The 21,177-nt window shown below is 48.0% G+C and overlaps 1 protein-coding gene across 7 annotated transcripts in view; it reads right to left on the bottom strand.

Annotated features, from left to right (window-relative positions):
• salm (spalt major) overlaps nt 1-21,177 on the bottom strand; it is a 71,396-nt gene that overhangs the window by 7,441 nt on the left and 42,778 nt on the right. Inside the window, exons 1-2 of one of the 7 annotated variants that reach the window (XM_069120922.1) lie at nt 4,572-4,796; nt 1-2,574 (exon numbers count right to left, since the gene is read on the bottom strand). The exon at nt 1-2,574 is cut by the window's left edge and continues 942 nt beyond it. In XM_069120922.1, coding sequence (XP_068977023.1) covers nt 1-2,574; nt 4,572-4,671 — 2,674 coding nt within the window. In that variant the 5' untranslated portion in view covers nt 4,672-4,796. The other 6 variants (XM_069120920.1, XM_069120923.1, XM_069120924.1 and 3 more) reach the window with 6 other exon arrangements.

The raw sequence follows: 21,177 nt of genomic DNA on the forward strand, positions 1-21,177 counted from the left end.
ATCGTATGTGCTGCTGAAGCACCAACGCGTTGGTAAATTTCTTGTGACAAACGGGGCACTGATGCAACATTCTGAGCGGCGGTTTCGCCCTGTGGACGCCCATGTGAGTCTTTAAGTTACCCTTGGTGGTAAACGCCCGGCCGCAGATCTTGCACTTGAACGGACGCTCGCCCGTGTGAGTCCTGTAATGCATCTGCAGTGCGCTCTTGCAGGACAGCACACGGTGACAGATAACGCACTGGTTAGGATCGGACAGCTTGTGCTCGATGTTGTCGACCAACTGCTGTAACTTGGACGTTTCCGAGGTCTTGGTTATCTCGATCAAACTTTCCCAGGAGTTGTCGTTGCTGCCCGGCCGTGGCAACAGACTGGAATAGATAGCCGGATCCTTGGCCGGATCGATCATCTCGTTGGTAGAGACGGCGGCGGACGCGTTTACGGCTGGTGGTGCGGCGTGATGGGGTATTTGATGGTGCGCCGGTGGCCCTGGGAACAGAATTCCCGCGAACGATGTTTGAAGGCTTCCACTGCTCGCGCTACTACTCGCAGGGGAGGCGCCGGGATACGCGACAACGTGTTGCGGCAAACGATTGATTGTTCCACGACCGGACAAATTCTCCGGCTGCTCCTCGATCTCCTCGTCGACTTCCATGTCGCCGTCTCCCTCCAGTCGACCGCTCATCTTACTGTCCATGCTACAGTCTTCGTAAGTCTGCGGTTGAGAGGGTGGATTGACGGAGGATTGGGGTGAATTTAAATACCGTCTGGTCGTCTCCTCGAAATCCTCGCTCTCCTCCTCCGTGGGCTCCTCGGCCTCCTCCGGCTCTTTCTTCGGCGTTATCCTCTCGGTCGGTTCCTGGCTCATAGATCGTTGCTGTCGCTGGTATTGTTCCTGCATAGGCGATCGCTGCTCCAGCTTCATCTCGTCCATCTGCTCGAGCTGCTGCTTTTGATGATGATGTTGTTGTTGTTGTTGTTGTTGTTGTTGTTGGTTGTGGTGGTGATGGTGGTGATGGTGATTGTCGTGAAAGGAATGACGAGAATTGGACACAACCGCGGGGGAATGTGGCGAGGTGGTCGGGGCAGTGGTAACGGGCTTGCTCAGGTTCTCCGGCACGTCCTGATCGTCCCGATGAGCGACAACCGGCGATCTGTACAAGGGTGGCATACCGGGAAGGGCTAAACTGAGCGGCAAGGGCGGCTGAGGAGGTAAGAAACCGTGCGCTGCCGCCGGGTGAAAAGAGGGATGGTGAGAAGGTGGTGGCGGCGGCGGTGACGGCATCGGTCTCTGACCGGAGGCGATTTGTTGTAGCAAGGGTGGGTGGTACTTGTCCAGGTGTTCCGGAACGGGATTCGGGTTCATCTTAACATGTGGAAACTTGGCCGTATGCCTCTGGAAGTGGACCTTCAGGTTCCCTTTCGTGGTGAAGCGGCTGCCGCAGACGTTGCATTTAAAGGGTCGCTCACCTGTGTGCGATCGTATGTGGATCTGAAGCGCCGAGTCGCTGCCGAACACCTTGCCGCAATACCGGCATCGGTGCTTGAAGAATGGCTCGCCGCGACCGCTACCGGACTTTGAATCGTACGGGGAGAGACGGGAGCCTTTTCCACCCCTGAACGCCAGCTCGTCGGCCAGGTTATTCGCCAGAAGTCCCTGGCTCGCGTTGTCCAGCACCTCCTGCGCTCTCTTCTGCAGCATCTCCAGGGTGTTCGGCTCGTGCAACGGTGGCGGATCGGTGTTGGTTATGATGGACGAAGCTAGGGAAGAACTGATCGAACAGAGAGGCGGTATCTGATGAGACATCGGCATCTGGCTACTGGTACTGGTAGTCGAGGTCGTGCCGGTCGCGTTCGACGAGGCCAACGGGATATTCAACGGGGACGCGCTGCTGGTCGGCGTCGGTCTTTCCTGAGCCAGGTTCGGCGTCACGGGAGCCGGCGAGGTTTGCCGATGACTCGGTGGACGCGACGACGGAGGCGACGTTAGGCTCGACAAAGGTTTAGGCTGGATGATCGGCGACGGGGATATCTCCTTGCTATCCGACGGCTCACCCGGGCCTTGCTGCTGCACCGACTGATTGTGCGTGATGGACAGTTGCTGCTGCAGTTGGCTGATCAGCTGCAGTTGAAACACTTGCTGATGTTGCAAGGTGTACAGGGTGCTTTGAAGCAACGCCAAATCCTGCAGAGCGGCCTCGCTGTCCGCGCCTCCGGCCAACGCCGTCGCCGCGAACTGAGCCACCGCCACTTTCGTGTTCTGCAGAGCTTCCAGGGTGACGTGACTAGTTCCAGCGGGCGGGAACAGGCTGCCAGCAGCGCCACCTTCTACGAAATTGTTGTTGTTCTCCGCATCCTGCCTGTGATGCATCTGTTTGCGCGATCCTTCCTCGTCGTCCTCTTGCTCGTCCTGCTCGTCCACGCCTTCCTCTTCATCCTCCTCCAGAGCGTCTTCCTGATCCTTGTCGTCCTCCTCACCCTGATGGCACCTGGATGCCGTGAGGTCCACCGCTTCGTCTCCGCCGACTCCTCCACCGCCACTCTCCTCGCCATCCGACGTAAACTCATTGTCTTCACCTGCAATACACACGTGACACCGCGATTAGCTTTTAGCGATTAGTTTCTTCCCAACGTTAAATATCCTACGAATATTCTATATTGTATCTTTTCCTATGTACGGCGACGAGCAAGAGACGTAGAAGCCAGATCGAGCTACTATCCGTGTAGCGAGGACGACATCAGCGCGAAGAAACCGTGCCAAAGTATCATCTGTATTCAACGTTCAAATCGTTTGTGAGTATCGCACTAATGACGAAAAAAAAAAATATATATATATATATATATACAAAGCATCGGTCGTTCGAGATACCGTGTGTCGTGTGAATTTCAAATAGACAGTTCAGCGCGTTACCGATGCAGCAAGAAGCATTCGACGAACCAACTTTACATACGTATTAAGTAAGACGAGTAGGGGTATATGGTACGCGTGGAAGCGTTGCACGATGCATCTTCCTTATTCCAAGTGTAATCATCGATCCGGAAGGTTCGAACATGTACACGCTTCTCGCGGGAGAAACTTGGTTGGTCGTACAATTTTCACAACGTATGAGAAACGAGAATATGCGCGACAAGTTTCGTCGTTAAAGACGCGAACGTCCAAGACCTGGATTTTCATGCTCGACAACTGGAACGGATTGGTAAGAAGGTGTTGGACCGAGCAAAACGTTTTATCGTTCGTACGTGACGAGTATGACGAATAGCTTATCGATCGATCGGGCTGAATCGATTACAAATATCGATTGACAACGCCATTTTGCTACGAACGATAGAGAAAAATTGAGTTTAATAAAATAAAAAAAAAGAAAGAGAAAAAAGAAAAGGAATTTTCTAGATAGCCTACAGCGATAGTTTGAATATTTTACAAGCGTTTTACGTACTTTAGGTCGGTCGAGCTTGCAGCTTGCAACATAGAAACGTGAGAAGGTAAACGTTCGTCGTATCAAGTCCGATTCGAGACGTTCGATCGATCCAAAGATTTCGCAATATCGAGAATTTGTACGTTTCAATTCGATAAGAAGGGATAAGAATAGGAAAGTAACGAACGTCACCAGCTGGAACCAGTTTAACGGTCGAAGACGAAAGCTCATAAGGTTTCGCTTCACGACTAATGCGAACGCTCGCCAAGGCTGGAACGGGCCGAACGCTTGGCAAGTCGGCGCGTCATATTTAAAATGTACGGTGTCGCGGTGAAACCGAGGCAGAATGATTAATCGGATTCGTTCCGATTTTATTTACCACCCAGGCTTACCGACACCGGATAGAAGATGGCGTTCGTACGATCGGCGCGCACGATTTTCCGTTCTTGAAAACGTGGACGCGAGAAATGTAACGAACCGCTGGATACGGGCACAAACGAGAGGAAAACAGCGGCAAAGGGGCCCGTGACGAAAAACTCAGTGGAGAGAGAGGATCGTGCACGTTCGCGTCGATGATAAGAAACGACGGCACGGCGATTGGTATTCCGGAGCGCGGCGCGCGAACCCCACACCGCTGGAAACTTTTAATACGCGCACCGGGGCCAATGAAAAATGGAAATCGCTCGATTACTATTCCCGGCGGACCAGTCGGACCCGTTCGAATCGCACCAGTTACAACGTTTCATTCGCCACCCGATGTAACCATCCACTAGAAAACTCCGCAACCTCCAACTCGAACAACTTTCCATCACTCGTAGTACGCGAGACGAACTTTTCTCGAACGGGGAAAACGTAGAATGAAACGTGGAACGTGATCTTCTCTGTGACGGGAAAGAGAGGGAAAGGGAGAGGGAGAGGGAGAGGGAGAGAGAGAGGGAGAGGGAGGAAGATGGAGAGGAGAGTGGGGGGAGGGGGCAGAGGGACCAGAGGGGCCGGAGAGGCCGAAGAGGCCGGAGAGGTCAGTGGGGAAAGAGGGGCCGGAGGAGCCAGAGGGGCCAGAGGAGCCAGAGCGGCCAGAGAGGTAGACAGAGGGAGGGCGAATTTGCGGGAAGTCGTCGGCGCGGCGTGGAGATGCGTTCAAGGTCAACGGTTGCATACCGGAAAATCGTGCGCACGAGAGTCTGGAGGGTCCGCAGATGCTCTGCTTGATGCCGCGGCATTCGAGGCGGCGCGTGATGCTCCATCTCATGAGCTGCATGATTGCACGGGTTCGCGGAGCAGGAAGCTCGTGCGTGGCGCCGACTCGCGGAGGCGCGTGAAAGTTGCGCTGCGTTTCGGCCGGACGTCCGCGTGTCGAACGATGTCATCCGGCAAGGACGAGAGAGAACCGACTGATCGCTCGGTAAAGAGCCGGCCTGGGCGTAGGTAGCGTCGCGTCGCGCAACGTCACGCGTCACCCTTTCCCCCACCCTGTCCTCCCGCGCTCACCCCCACTAGCTGGCCCTCCCTCCACCGCGCGCAAGCTTCTATACATACGCACGGTTATGACAAGGAAGGCGGCGCGGTTCATAAATCAGGGGGTAAGAGGCGGGGCCTCGCCGAACCACTCAGCGCCCGGTTATTAATTATCATACAGAGGGAACCCCTTCTTCGCCGGTTCCACCTACGCCGAACCGACTTCCGGATCTACGGCTTCGTTGCGTGCGAACCGGCCACCGGAGTCATACGCTGCACGCGTCCGCTTTTCATTTCGCTCCCCGCGAGCCCAGTCGCTCGGCTGCCACGGGGACGGGGGCGGGGGAGGCAGCGGAGTGTGAGACGATGCCGCTCGTCGAATAGACTCCCTTTGGTCCTCTGGAATGCGTCTAGAGTCTAGACGTCTCTCCTTTCTTCTTTTCTTTCTCTTTCCCTTCACATTTCTTTCTTTCTCTCTCCTCTCTCTCTCTCTCTCTCTCTCCTTTCTCTCTTCTTCCACTTTTACTTCTCTTTTCTTCCACAGGCGATTCTCGATTCGAACACACAGCACTAAAAGATTCGAGAATCTGGCGGTGAAAAAGGAGCCACGTATACTTTGCTTGGAGAAATGCTTCTGAGACGGAGGTGCTTAAAATAACGGGAAGACAGATTGCTACTTATCGACGCCTTCTCCGTGCCTCTGACGTTTCTCCATCGTTTCGTTATCTTCCGGTTAGTCTCGAGATTCTCGGAATCGTCAATGGATACGACCTTTTACAAATTATTCCAGTCTCGTTTTGCTTTTTTTTTTACCAGAAACTGCGTAGCACTTTCTAGTTTGCTAGTCGCGACCAACGCAAATATCGACTTTCCATTTTCATCGACGACCAATCAAAATTCAAATTATTTTCATCTTCGATTGTCCTCGAAGCGGCAGCAAGATAACCGTACTAGGCCGTATTAGGCCTGCGGCGTGCTGCTTTCGCTTCGAATCAGCACGACGTTCTTCGAAAAAGCTGTCCGGATAGATTTATCTCGATGTTTGCCGATAGCGAGGAACAGCGTCGAAGAAACAACGATGCTCGAATTTAAAGGAAACCGACTTCTTACCGTTTTACTCGAGAAACGGAAAGCTCGTTTTATCGTTTGTCTCTTCGACGCGTTAAACAATTTTACAAACGTATTTAGTTTCCTGTAATTTCATAAGCAGCGACGAACGACGGTCGACGATTTGGGCACGAGACAACGCGTGACAAATCGAAGATCGACGACCAGACACGAGAGTCTGAATTTCCTATGAATTAATCGGCTGGTAACAGGCTTCGCACGGGCGACGAACGAAAGCGGACTGGCTAGAGCGTAGCTTTTCGAACAAAGAAACAGCTGGCCGCGTCGAACGCAACGACTCGATAGAGAACCTTACTGGATTATCTATACTGGCCATAAAATAGCTTTAATTCGATTACTCGTTATCGGGCGCGAACACCGGTATTTCGTACGGCTTCGTGAACAGCTTTCGACCTCTCGAACACCATCTACCAGCCTGCTTTACCGTCCAAACGTTATACGCTTCGCCATCTCGAGCAGACTTTTGCTTCTACGTTCGATTCGTCACTTTCCAAATGCCTGAAATTAACCCTGATCGTATACAATACGTTCGATTACCGATAATCATCGGACAATCCTCGCTTGTTCGGCAAACATAAATCACGCGACATCGTATCGTAAGAATACGCAAGGAATTTAGAGAAATTTGTAAATTTTAGAAACGTTGTCACGTTGCGCGTTATCAATTTCTCAAGTAAAAGATCGCCTGGTGCAAATTGCCCGCGACTACGACGTCCTCGGTTTCCATTCTATCCATTCGATCCAGAGAAATCCGAAACTGTCGGTGAAATCAAGTTGCATCGTTATCATTCCCGAAGCAACGAAAATCAACTCGATGAAACGCCATTGACAAAAACAATTGCAGGGATAAATCGGAAAGAACGCGGGGAACGTATGACAACGAGGAGAGCGCAGGTGGTTGCAGCAGGGGTTCGAACGTGATTCTTTGCTTGGACGAGCAGCTTTCTGCAGGTCAAAAGTACGTGCAGGCCTTCGGCCAGTGGTTACGCAACCTTCCGTTCGACTGTCTCGGCCCGTGCCGCGAGCGACCGAGCGACTTTTGTCGAACGAACGAACAACCTTGGGCCTCGGCCGGATGATTTACGCTCGGCAGTAAATCATAAACCGGAGGAAAGCCGCGCTCCAGCGGAGGCTAACGAGCCCCTGGGCTCCGCGACAATGCGAAAATGGGTCGGAAGTCATAATTCACGTCGAAGGAGTAGCAGGAGCAGCAGCAGGAGCAGCAGCAGGAGCAGCAGTATGAGCAGCAGCAGGAGCAGCAGCAGGAGCAGCAGTAGGAGCAGCAATAGGAGCAGCAATAGGAGCAGCAATAGGAGCAGCAGCAACGGTAGCGATAGTAGTTATTCCGCTTCCTTTAACCGAAGAGTATAAACATCTCGCTTGGAACAAACTACGAATTCGCCTGGAGGAACACACCGATAGACGGTTCCTCTCCGACAGTTTCACTACGGGCCAGAGCGGATAGCTAACGCCTTGCAGCCTGGAAGACACTTCCTGTCCGGGGGAATCTTCGATCTCTCCGCTGACGAGGTTCCTTGAAATTTACGGCCACTGCTACACGGCTTGCTGCACAGGCTAATTTCCCGTCTGTTGTGGTTAATTTCGCGGATGGATCGAACGATGCGTCTTACGTTCCACGAGATGGATATCGATCGACATAGATCCTATAGAGATGGAGATTCGTTCACGATCGAAGGCGATCGGTTCGAGATCGGTTCGAGATCGGTTCGGGATCGGTTCCAGCTGTAACTATATTCCCAGACCGGATATAGACGTAGGACGTAGGATAGAGGCAGCGAGAAGACCAGAAAGCAAAGAAGCGGTTTTTCCAGGAAGCAAAGGGGTTGGTGCATCCTGTGGAGTACAAGGTCGCGGGACAAAGGAGGCCGATCGATAAAAGCAGCGAGCGAAGAATCGTTGCGGGGGTCGTTGCTCGCTCTCTCTCTCTCTCTCTCCCACCGCCTCTCCCCCTCCCTCTGCCTGTGGAGCGTAGAGTCACGGCGCATCGGTGCCGAATACGAAAGGGATTCGTACTCGTAGTGACGGGGTCGAGTCTCGTTTAAATAAGTTAGCAGCGCGGTTCGGCGCGGCGCCGCGGCACGGCACGGCGGTGTGACGGCGTGGCGACGACGAGAGGCGGCGGAGGCGGCGGAAGACAAGAGGGAGGCAGGGAAGAGATAGAGGAGGAATGAGAAATGAACGGGGAAAGAGAGACGCCGAGGGAAATTGCACGTGGCGGGCCGCGATTGGCTCGCACCTGTCTCCTCGGACCGCCCTCCTTTACCCGGGATCGCATGCCTGCGTACCTAATACGCTTTCTTACTCGTTGCATACGCGGCTGCTTGCACCGCGTGCATGTGAATACACACTTTCTCACCGGGGCCAAGGTATTCGTGCCGTGTAATGAACCACCACCGCCCGGTTTGCCTCCTCCGCCTCCCACTTCGCCGCTCCGCCGCTCCGCCACTCCGCCACTCTGCCACTCCGCCGCGCCGAGCCGAGCCGAGCCGATCCGTCGCAGTCGCAATCGCCGTCCCCGGGAGTGGGGTACCGGAACAACGTGGAGGGGTATGGGAAGGTTTTCCTCGGCGAGCAAAGGACAGACGATAGTACATATTATACTTTTGTGCGGGCCGCGCCGGGGACGGTGGGGGCGGCAGCCAGGCATAGCCGCGGTTGCACACGGTTAATCTATCTCCGGGTAGACACTAAAGCGCAAGATGGAAGTCTCCTTCCATTACGATTGCCATATTTGCAACTCCGAGCCCCCCGTCCAACACCCCGCTCGCGATCTTCGCGACCGGGTTCCCTTTGTTCGCGAGTGACTGCTGTCGGCTCGATGAGTTACGGCCGGATCGTTTTTCTTCTTCGCTGGGGGCTCGATCTTCGCAATGGGATACGTTGCCACAAGGCAGAAGGGGTATTTTACCGCGACCATCGAGTGCCGATTCCTTCGATTCCTTCGATTCCTTCGATTCCTTCCACCGTTAAATGGCAATCGTTCTGCTCGTGGCAATGGTAGCTCGATATCGCTACGTGTTTTTCGAAGCACCCAGCGTATAGCGTATACCTACGTGTAGTTAGTTTGCAAGGCAAAGTCCTATAATAACGTGACAAGCGAATCGGTATATACTTTCTCAATGATGTATACGATGTATTTCGCTAGTAATTTTTCATCTCTTAGTCGGCAAATTATGCTTTTTAAACTCGATCGGTCCGTAGTAGCGAAATAGCTTGGAAGTTTCACGAAGCTTTACAGCAGTACCGCAAGGTAGTTGTTCGATGGGTTGCAGAGAATTTCGCACGGTCCATAAAGAAATCCGAAGAAATGTGCCGACCGCTGGCCTCGAAAGACCAAGCCCATTCGCGGGGCTCTTGAATTATCGTAAATCATGTGACACGTGGTTCCTAAGAACGGCATGACAGAGAGCAACAACGTTGCCCGTAACGTAGCCCAGGAGGAGGTCTCCTCCTAGCTGTTGTATAATATTTATCGTTTAAAAGAGACGAGACCGCCGACAAGTTGCGAGTCGACTGTAGTAAAATCAAGCGAGCGATATTCTTGTAAGTTGAAAAACACAGCGTGGTGAACGCCTAAAAAAAAATATCATGCCTACATATGTATACAGTTATACGAATACGCAGCTACGTGTTCGAAATTACGGACGAAGATAGGTTTATCCCCGATCGAGGACAACGATCCTCGACGAACTTTTCGTTTCCCAACAAGCCGATCTACCACCGCCAGGACAAAGTTGCGATAAACTGTACACGCGTATCTTCTCGCGAAACTTTCCGCAGGACTACGCTCTTGTTCTCCGGCTGCCTGCTCGTACGAAAACCCCGCCGATTGCCAGTTCTCTCGGTTAGACACGTTCTCGTCCCTCCTCGTCTCAAATCTCCGACGTTTTCATCGCGCGAGTCTGTAGCTGGAGTTATTGCGATCCGCGTGTTTGTTAGGCGATCAGTAACGCGTTAACCGTGTCGAGGCTTTGTTATCTTCGAACGAAGGCAGCTCAGAAAGAAAAACACCGTCTGCCCAGCATGAAGTAATAAAGAACCTCGCGAGTCGGCGCAGCGCGACGACCTGGCGAAACAGGCAGGGAGGGGGAGGTGGGGCAAGAAGGTGAAAGAGGAAGGTGAAGGAGGTGGAGGTGGCCGCGAAAAAGGGGGGTCGAGAGGGAGAGCGAAGATCGTTCGGCGACCTGTTAAGTAACCAGCAGATTTACAGGACTCTATCTTATCGACCAGCCGCGTACACCGTGCCTCGGTCTGTACGCTTATTTATTCGTTTGCAAATGAATAAAGAAGGCCGATCGATGCTCGCGGACCGGAGCTCAGAACGCTACAAGTCGCTGCTATGGATTCCAATCTAGAAGTAGAAGTTTGTCGGGTCTTCGAGCAGGAGGGGGGACGAGTCCAGGTCCGGGCATGTCATACGCGAAACCCTTATCTCGTTCGGGCGAAATCATGATCGTTCCTCGCGCCAACTTCCCCGTGGGACAGCCAGCTACACCAATTCACGGCCGCAACACCGAGTGTGAGAGGGTTTTAATGTTACCGCTGCTCGGACCGGGGAATTTATCGTTATTTGTAATCGCGGCCGGTCGAGTTTCTCGGCGGTTCGCCTTTCGGCGGCCCTCCGGGGCGTACACCCTTTGTGTTGCCCGAGCGATCGCAACTCTCTCTCCTTCCCTGTCGAACTGCGATCGCCCGGTCCGTGTGCATGCGGATCCGCGCGAGCCCGTGGACCGCGTGAAAAATCCATCGATATCGCCGTACACAACGTACAGACTCGCGGTTAACGCGTTTATCTGCCCGGACGAGGAATCAATTTCGATCTAATCCTGACCAACGGTACTTTGCTCGTCGTGCACTTACACCGCCTCCAAGAGACTGGCGGGTACCTGTGTACCTCGACAGCCAACCAAGACTCGTTTACAATCGAGCGATCGATGCTTTCCGTGTTTCTCCGATTTTCGGTATCCTCGGACTCTAACGATCATAACCCGGACTCTAGGCGATCGTTAATTTCTGCATCTATTACCTACGTCTGGCAACGTTTCGCAATATTTTCATCCATCCAGCTTGTTTCTTCGAAGCATCGTTTTCGCTAACCCGTTCCTCCAACGTTCCTCGGACAGAGTTCGACGGCACTCGAATTTTACAAATCTTATTTTCTTCCAATGCTACTGCGTTTATATCGAACGACATCTACGTTTGTCAAAGTTACGCGAATGTCCCGATGATTCAACGTGCTTCATTCGCTATACCGCGAATTTTTACGCATATTTAAAAAACTACAAGCTAGATACTTATTTCACGTTTATCGAATCTCTATGTACGTGCATTCCGTGTTTACATTTTGCACCTACAAAGATTAAGCAGGGAAGGAAATTTAAAACGATATCCGCCTGTTAGTCTGAAACTTTCGGGGGCAGCGACATTTCTCACCGGCACCGGCCTAACAAAGTACCTCGCTGTCATCGTATTTGACTTGGAAGCCTTTGCCGACGGCAACCGCAAACGAAGTCGTAATAATCGTAATAATCATCGTGGCAATAACGAGCAAAAGGCGTGGCACGCGAGGGAGCACAGAGAAAAGGGGCGTGCGTGTTAAACCGGTGGCGTGCGTGTTCGCGTTAGGATCAAGACGGGACCCTTTTACGACGGATTATTATTTAAATGGTCTCAGGGGCTCGGTCAAATTGCAACAACAGAGACAGTCGATCTTTTCTGGACACCTGCAACGTCATCGCTATTTCTTAAAGACGACTTTTGTTCCGATACGATCGTAACGTTGATTTCCAACAAGTAATCGATAGTCGTATCTCTGTGCACGTTTCGGAGATATCGTGAAACTGACCACGGTTTTCCATTCATTTCCAAGAAGAGACATCGAGAAGAGATCGAATTATCGTTGTTAGAATTTTCGTTTATTGGAACGAAGTGAGCCGTTTCACGACACGGACGTTCTGTCCGACGATCGAACGGAACACACGAATCCGCGTGAAATTGCAATTGAAAATCGCTAATTAATAAGAATCCGCGAGAGAAATGAAATGGAAGAGACGAGAGGGTTCTCGAAGTACCAAGTCGTGACAGCGCTTTAAACGTCCAACAGAGATGCCGAACAGAGAGTTAAGAAGATTTGCGACGTACCGATCGGTCACGCGGATTACAAACCTATAACCGAACCATTTCGTTAACCTAATCTGCAGACCGATGGTAGTACCTCTGCGGAAGGAGTCGGCACGGCAGGTCCAAGCGAATGGACGAGGACGCGCCTGAGTGGATCATTGCGTGGCAATGCACGTGAACATTGTTCTGGATGCGATGCAATTTAAACGGCGGCGTTCGACCAACGGGTCAATCTGCCGTCACTAATGCACTCGTATCTCTAGCTGTAACGAACCGGCCAAAGTTACCAGCAGATCTCGGCCATCGCGTATTATTATATCGTATTTCCTTTTTCCATCGGCCGGTATTTATCAGGTCTATATCTACTCGACGTCTGTTTTACGAAAGAAAGATGCTCGTACGTCTTACGTTTCGAGGAACGAATCGAGCGTTTAATCGAAATCCGCAGAAATTCCAAAATTCTTATCCCCGCTTTCTTCTTACGTGCTTTCGAAATTAGTAGCAGTATCGTTTGAAAAAATTCGATTTCATTTCTGTACGTCGTACGCGATTCTTCGCGGATGCCTGCTATCGCGCTATCGAATAATATAGGTAAATAAACTGTCGATAAGATTGCGAGAGTCGCGTATCCATGCGAATAATCCTCACGGCCTCGCGCTTAATTCTTACAGCCTCAGACCCGGCTTTGACTACGACTCCTCCGGCTTCGCTAAACGATTTTACAACGATACATGGCAATTAAGTGTCCCCTACGTGTCTGTCCACCGACCGTTCTGCCAAACGACGCGAGAGGCGAGAAAACGGAGCAGCCGCTGCGCTGTCCTCTTGGAAAACCGGTCTAAACGCTTTCGTTGAAAAATCAGGCCACTTGTTCGAACGAGCGGATCGGCAGGTTATTCGACATTTCGAGAATCGTTCGGATAGTATTAATTGGATGTTCAATGAGCAGCTCATGTAGGTAGGTATACGTATACACCGAATACAGCTATATTCTGTTGCGTTTCCGTGCGAGAGTGAAAACAGCGTGACGTGCCTTTTCTTTCCTTCGTTTTTCCATACTTTTTCTTTTAAGCAATAATGATCTACTGCACATGCATAGAGATAATCGTGTCGATCTACGCGTGGTTTAGGCTGTCGCTTATGAACTCCAACGCAAAATTTGCGACTATACGCTAGTATTTTCACCAATTCTCTTGCTACGTTAACCAGTCGTCACCGATTAACCATCTTCGAACGATTCTTTCGTTCGATTTACCTTCTTTCTCCGATACATACGTCATTGCGAAACGTTTACCTTGCTGCGAATAAATATCTATGCTAATTATACGAATCCTGTCCTGGCACGTCTCGCGGGTTTCCACCATTTTCGATCATGTTATCGACCTAACACCAAACAAACCACCGCGTTGGCTTTAGCTTTCGCGATATTCGCAAAATTATTTTCCATATTTTTTACTTTACGTCTGCTATCTTTCGCTAGATTTGATAATTACAATCCATAATTGATAATAAACACGGAGCACGAGGTAAAAGTTACTACGCCAGCAGATGCATAAAGCTTAAAATACACAAGTATAGTAGGAGTAAGTCGACTGTTGTATCATCAAGTACACGTTTAGAAACGAGTTTAGCGCGTAATGCGTAATTAACGCTTGTTTCCCGTTTCAAATAACAGTTTTTAGATTCGTTCGATTCAGGTAACTCGGTATCTTTGAATCCATTTCCACTGTGAAAACTCCACGTTCGTCCACGAGCTCGGCTACAGTTAGTTAAAGTTAAGATAAATTAACGTTGTAACACCAAACCAAGTTGACTGTTATTATCAATCGTCTATACGTTATAGGAAGGGAAAACTACGCTTCTCCAAATTACGATCTTTACGATTCTTTCTAAGTAAATATCCAAGTCGGTAGTTTGATAAATAAAGAACGAATTAACGGCAGGTTTCCCGAAGACGTTTCATAGAGGCGCGTGCAACCGCGCCATTAGTAAGATTTACGCTTTGACCAGGCCAAGTTTTACCCGCTCGATTGGCAATGTCCAATGAGGGACGATTAATGCCGCTCGTTTAGCCGGTTCGCGATAATTGCCCAATGGCTTTAACTCACCCTTTGAAAACTGAATTACGCGCGTGAACGAAATTCTCGAACGTCATCGAGATCGGCTGTCTCGATGATTCGTAGCCAGCTGCTCGCGAAATGATCTCGATTCGCGGAAATTGTTCGATCGTGTCGCCCTAAACAATCGTAACACGGTGGATCGTTGGCTGATAATTTGGTCTAGGAAAATTAAGAAAGGATATACGTCTGAGAACCAGCTGCGCTAACGGATTTACTGTTATCGGTGTAAGTAGGTACTGTGCTATAGGGACGGAAAGCCATTACTTCACGTGCTACGATATACGTACATGGTGATTCTAAAATGTCCCACCCACGTTGAGAGAAAAGCGTTGCAAGCGAACGAGCAGAGTGCTATTTTTACGATCGTCGTACGAGAAGCGTTTCCTTTTCAGTCGTTAAATCGCCTTCCTTTGTTACAGGTTTATCCAAAGTCTTGTTACAATTTTGCAGAAATTGTTTTATAATAAATAATTTATCGGCCGACATTGCGTACATCGAGAAAACTCGAAGCGTTAGATTTGCGCGTACCTATCAGAATATAGATACACGATTTTACGTACCACAGATTAGCGCATAAAACGAAAAAAAAAAAGCTCGTTAAAGAAGGTGATATACCGATGTTCGCTCGATGCTGCGTACCTATGCAAATGCTACGCGTATAAAGCTCAACGAGCAAGTTAAATTTGGATCGGACAAGTTCGCACACGATTAACGCTATGATAGATAACTCTATCGATGAAAATCGTTCGCATTAAGATTTGGCAACACGAAACGCGTTCGAAACTGCTAAATTCGTCAATAATTCGTCCACGAACAGCTAACAGGTATTTTTTCATCGTCGAGGAACGCGTTGGAAAAGTTGACGATCGCCTATTCTTGAATCAGCTGGAAGAGTATACAAGTTGCGTTCGGAGCTCTGGCGATCTTTTACGATGGTCGAAGAACGGCAATTAAGCCGTTTCCGCAGGCTAAAATGACGGTTAATGATTCGACCATTATTTCCGTCAGAGTTGTTCACCTCTCGTTTTTAATTGCCGAAATATTTCATCTTTCGAACAGCGTTGCTGTTACTCCACAGCTGGATTGCTGTATAATCTTGTTTATTTCAATGAACGACATTAAGCTTGGTCGTTACAGGCAAAAATAGAGTAAAATATCGCGTCTCTAGCATTATAAATTTTACGCTGTGCTTGTATGCTTTCAAATTATACTCAAACGCAATCGTATCTAATTAAACCGAGCCGAGGTGTTAATTTAATAGTCTAGCTTTATACGTCGTTAAAACGAAGCTGGAAGTTGACTGAAATTCTAACGTTCATTTATCGCTCTTGTATCTATTCCCCGTTACTGCACGTATTTCTTTTCGCTTTCTCTCTTTTTCTTCTTTTTCTTCTTTTTCTTCTTTTTCTTCTTACACTGTGTATTATACACGCTACACGAGTGCAAGCAAATATAATCGCATTTTCCAGCATGCGAAACCAAAGAAAGACTCTAAAAAATAAGTAAGAACCAGCCGATATTCGAGTCAGTTTATTATGCAAACGGTTGATGCGGTCTAAGAGAAATTCCCGGGCTATCTGTCTCCGTACAACTCGCCCGTGCCCGTGTCCGTGCCCCTTGATGACCAACCCTTCCTCCAGGGTGTGATTAATTCTCCGACTGCACGGACTGACTACGCTTGAAAAGCTGTTAGACACGAGAGAATCGTGATGCTTGAAATATTCGATTGAGTCGTTGGCGTTGAACTTTTGATCCCACGGTTGCTGGCTAAACAGGAAATATGTACAATTTACCGTCGCTTCTATATATATCGAATGTCGTTAACTCGAACAATTTCGTCGAACGAGTAGGAAACTTGGAACATCGCCTTGGTCGATACATCGTTACGTGCTTCATTCGCAAAGTAATTAATCGAAAAATGATCTCGTTAGTCCTTATTCTTGTCCTTGAATAACAAGTTTCCACTCGGTCGATCAAAATCTCGGTCGGCCCAAATCTCGTTCGATTATTATAGCGTATAGTATTTCGATTCTCTTTTCGCTCGATGCTTTCGCTCGTTTCCGAAAAACGTTCCAACTTCCCACCCCAACGATACTTTCCAACCACGTGGCGCTTCGATATAATCGTTTCACGGGACAGAATCTTCTTAACCCCGGGCGCGGGCCGTACTGGCCCTGGCTAATGGTTCGAGAGCAATAATTGTCGCGAGAAACAGCTAACGCAGAGGAAAAGCAGAAGCCGGTCAGGCTGCGAAAATCGTCGAACAAACGGAACAGCTGCGGGGGTGTTCGCAGCTGACCATCGACAGGATGAGAGAAACAAAAAGTGGGGGCGACACGAGGCAAACGTTGACCATCCGCCCTGGCGGACCATTGTCCAGGCTCGTGCCCATTAGAACCACGCCAATTCCCATTGATAAAGTCCTCCGGTCCTTTCACCATTATCCTCCATTATTCCTGACTAGCTGCTGGTCTCTACCTGCGGAATATTTTATAATCGGCCGAGAGAAACGACTCTGCCCCTTTTGCGGAGCTAATCAACGCCCACGCAAGCTGCACCTCTGGATCGAACCATTGCATTGTGACGAACTCGCGGCTGCGTCCTACCGATTCTGCGTCCTCCAACCACATACGCCGCAGTATATCAATTACAGCAGAATCGCCTTTTTATTTATATCTATTTTTATATTTTTCTATCGTCGAGACGAGTTCGTGCGAAAATTCCTTTATCTTAATTTTAATCTTTAGTAGCGATATTAAAGAAACGCGAACTAAGCAACTATATACTTCCCGTGGATCCAAAAAAAAAAAAAAAAAATCCGCCATCTAATAATATTCACGTTAGATCGATAAAGTATCGTGACACGTTACAACAAATTTCCAGCATTCTCCGTGCTTACGTCGATCTCGTCGAAACGGTAGGAGAATGAAAATTTTGCAAGAGCGTCGCGACGACCGAGTTGCCTTGCTTGACACAGCGAAGATATACGTAGATGGATAAAAATTTGTCAACGGTTAGGAGATTTCCGTTTGTGCTATTTGTCCAATGTGCTATTCGTCGTGCTAACTTGTTTCGAGGTTTGGCCCGAACAATCGTCATTTGCCATTTGTAAATATTTCCGCTGCGAACGAGGAGCAGACATGCGTTCCGCAAAGCTTTAATAAAACTTTAACAATGTACACGTTTGGTAACCTTCGAGTTTTGTCGCAGCTTCAATTAGATTCGTTAATGCATCCACTCTTATGGACATGTGTGCTCTGACGAGATGTTTGCGATCTGACGCCATTGTCGCAACGTGTAGATAGCGCTTTCATAAAAAAAACATGTTCGTATAAATTTGCACAGCGCGTACTTAAAATTGCATTTCCCTTTCAAAGATATTTAAAGATTCGAAGAAGGACTTTGAAAGTGAAATTTCTTACATACTCTGTTCCACAAAATTCTACTGAACTTCCTATACCTGTAATATATATATATATATATATATATATATAATGTATATATATATATATATATATATATATATATAATGTTAATATAGATATAACGATGATACAAGTTTTAAACAATTCCTTTTCCCGTTATATGCCTGTACTTGTATCAGATGTCAAGGAGGATTTGCTTCGCTCCGAATTTCTATTTCTCGTGTTCTTCCAGTTAGAGAATCGACACGATACGCCACGTCGGGGAACAAGCACCGTCTAATAGACAGGCCACGCAGGATTTCTCGTCATTTCCGCGCGTTTATCCCCGAAAGCTAGCGAAGAGGGTGAGAAAGCTAACAGCTGCCTTCTCGTTTCTGTTTTCCCTGTTCCCAAAATTTAGCCACGCGACTTCCTTCTGCCACCCAAGCCGGGGTATCCCCTTAGCCACCAGTTTTGCTTTCGATTACGCTCGATTATTTTTAAATGTTTTTACGGGGAAGAGGTTATTTATAAGCACGCTTGACGCCAGTGACCCATTACGAGTCTGCGTCCCTTGGATTTTTTCCTATTTATGTTACCAATCGTCAGATTACGATCTCTGAAATTGACATTGTATTAAGATTTTCTAATGGTATCTCTTCGTGGCTGTTATATCAGGCGATTGCATACATCTTTGACCTTGAATCGCGAACGATTTATTCGTGCGAGAAGTTACGATTTAGCGGAGAATCGCAGAATTTTCAACGTTCGAGGCCCTTCGTTTCGAAGAATCTCCAATCAGAGTTTGTCTTTACTCGTAAATCTGATAGATTTACAACGGTGCAAATCTTTACGCACGGAAAGTGCGTAATCTTTTTTGCTCTAAACTATACGTACAATGTAAAGTATCGTCTTTTCTTGCGATACAAATTTTCTAATCTTTGGTCGCCGATAATCGCAGCGTTAACGGTATCTATCTTGCAACGAGACTACTGGCGACAAAGACGGGATCCGTTCAGTCAATCGACCCAAGGTGAAGTCAGTTGGAAGGCAAAAGTCCCATCGAGGGATCAAATTGGTCGATGCGAGCCCTTTCGTGGCGGAGCTGTCGGTGCTCCATAAACCGTTCCGAAGCTGAGGTCACGAAAAAGAAAAGAGGGACGGATATCGGGGGTGGCGCGTGGCTGGTTCGGTTTCAGGGGTGTAACAAGATCGTAAATAAAATCGTGGATCTCACGTTTTTGGTTGTGGCGCGCGTCTATTTCTGGACGGTCGATGGTGCGTGGAACTTTTACATGTTTCAGGAAAAACCAGCCGCGCCCGTTGTCTATGGTGTTCTATCAATAGCGAGACAGATTCGTCGTCGCCCGTTCGAACTGCTTTCACGAGCTGACGAGCTCTCGAGAAACGTTCGTCGTCTCTCTTTTTCCCGCCTCCTTTCCCCTCTTTCTTCCATTTACTTCGCCAGTGTCTCCGCTACGATTTTACCACCGCCTTACGAACGACCCGCGACGCTTAATGCAGCTTTAATTGACGGGTTTTTCAGTAACGCGCCCTCTCCTCTCATTTACACCAGCATTCCTTCCCTTCCTTCCCTTCCTTCCTCCTCTTTTCGCAGCATATCGACGAACGAAGAAATATTCTCTGCGCCGTTCATCGATATTTCTAGCAAGTTCCAGCTAGAAACGCGGTGTAATGTAAATATGGTTGCCCTTCTAATAAAATTATGACAACGGTGTTTCAAACGTTTAAAGTTTATTTCCCGGAATGTTTACCTTTCCCAGTTATACTTTTACCAGTCATTCCTCTAACAAATCGACGATATACCGCGGCATTTTAACTCATTTTATCTTAACGCGACCTCGTTCATATCATTTTCTGTTATATCAAATTGTTGCATTTTGTATATGTAAGTACCTGTCATATAGAAGAATACTGTTTTAGAACGATAATAACATGGTTCATATAGATACTGTTGAATTCTCGTTTTTTAACGTAGTAAAAATGGTAATTACTTCACATTTCCGATGTAAATAAGCAAGGAAGCCTCTTGCTTAAGTAGAAGGGAAACTCGAAATTCCGAATGCATGGATTCGAAACACGATCAGGAGAGAAAATTCAAAGTATTAATTTTCTATTTATTTATATATTTGTAGGTAACATTTTCGTGTTTCTTTATATCGTTGTGTCGTTACTACGCGCGTTTCGCTTTACCTTACTTGTAATTTCGTCGCAAGTAAATTCCGCAACACGTTACGACGTTCTTTTGCACTCTGTTTGCTTCTTTGTTTGTCAAAGCCTATTACGCGTTATTTTTCCATACGTACAATAGCTTTTGAGGAACAAAGTTTGTCGATAAATCGATTCGAGAAAACTACGCTCAATTTACATAGACTTTCGAACTTACCTGGCGATTAGTCACATACGAGTACATAATTTCAACTCATAGTCTATTTGTAATTTAAAGAGGAAAAGCAAAAGGAGAAATCGCTTAAGAAAACAAAACAGGCGGCCGCTTTTGGAATATAGAAAAACAGTGAACGCTTAATTTGTATTTAGCAGTCGAACAACAGATATCAAGGATCACACATTGCATTCGTATAAGGACAGGAACTTTTTATAAGGACCGTTCAACTGGTTCAAGATTGGAAATTGTCCAACCGCTTTGAAAAACCCGATTTCCATTGCACGATTTAAATTTAACGTGCAATTTATGTACAACCCGAAGGTGAAGTAACGAAAGATAATGCAACGGATTCGTCGAGTTGCAAGAAAAATCATTTCATATTCGACATAACGACGTTACACGGTTTCGTGACAGAGTTACGTGGTTGGAAAAAATTGCTTCCTCTAATTTTCTTTCTCGATAGTCTATGATCGGTTACAGTTCTTTAAAATATACGCGTAAAAATTGCAATTTCGTTAGCGCCATTCTACCGTGCTCGGTTGAATCGTCCAATTTACCGTCTCCAAGCTGTAGTCTTATTACCTTCCTTCTGCTATCTTTAGCCTCTTCGTTCGGTGTAAAATATCATTTCCTAACAGGCCGTATAACATACTTTTATTTAAAAGGCAAGGTAAACAACGCGGAAACTTCGAATATTTTAAAACATCGCGACAAACGGACAAATGCTTGATAAGGCTTGATCTAACTCGCGAGATTGGCAGATGTGACATTGTATCATATATTGCCTAAAAATGGATAATGTAGTAGAAATTTTGCATGCATAGTCATTACCATAGTTGCAAACCACTTGCCACTCCTGTCCAGTGTCCACTTATCCAACGTAGTGAGTCTAAAATTAGTGGAAGCGTAGACAGAGAGAGAGAGAGAGAGAGAGAGAGAGAGAGAGAGAGAGAGAGAGAGAGAGAACGGCACGGCAGCGTGCTTTTCCCGAGATAAATCTGTCCGCGATTTTCATTGAATGGGAAGATGGTGTAAAGATTCGGCTTGCAGAAAAATTAGCCTGCAACCGTGGTATAATTGCGTTATCGGTGTCCGGCGGAAGTCTCGCG

The sequence above is a fragment of the Bombus flavifrons genome, chromosome 9, assembly GCF_040668555.2.
Source record: "Bombus flavifrons isolate JBK064 chromosome 9, iyBomFlav1_principal, whole genome shotgun sequence".
NCBI lineage: Eukaryota > Metazoa > Arthropoda > Insecta > Hymenoptera > Apidae > Bombus > Bombus flavifrons.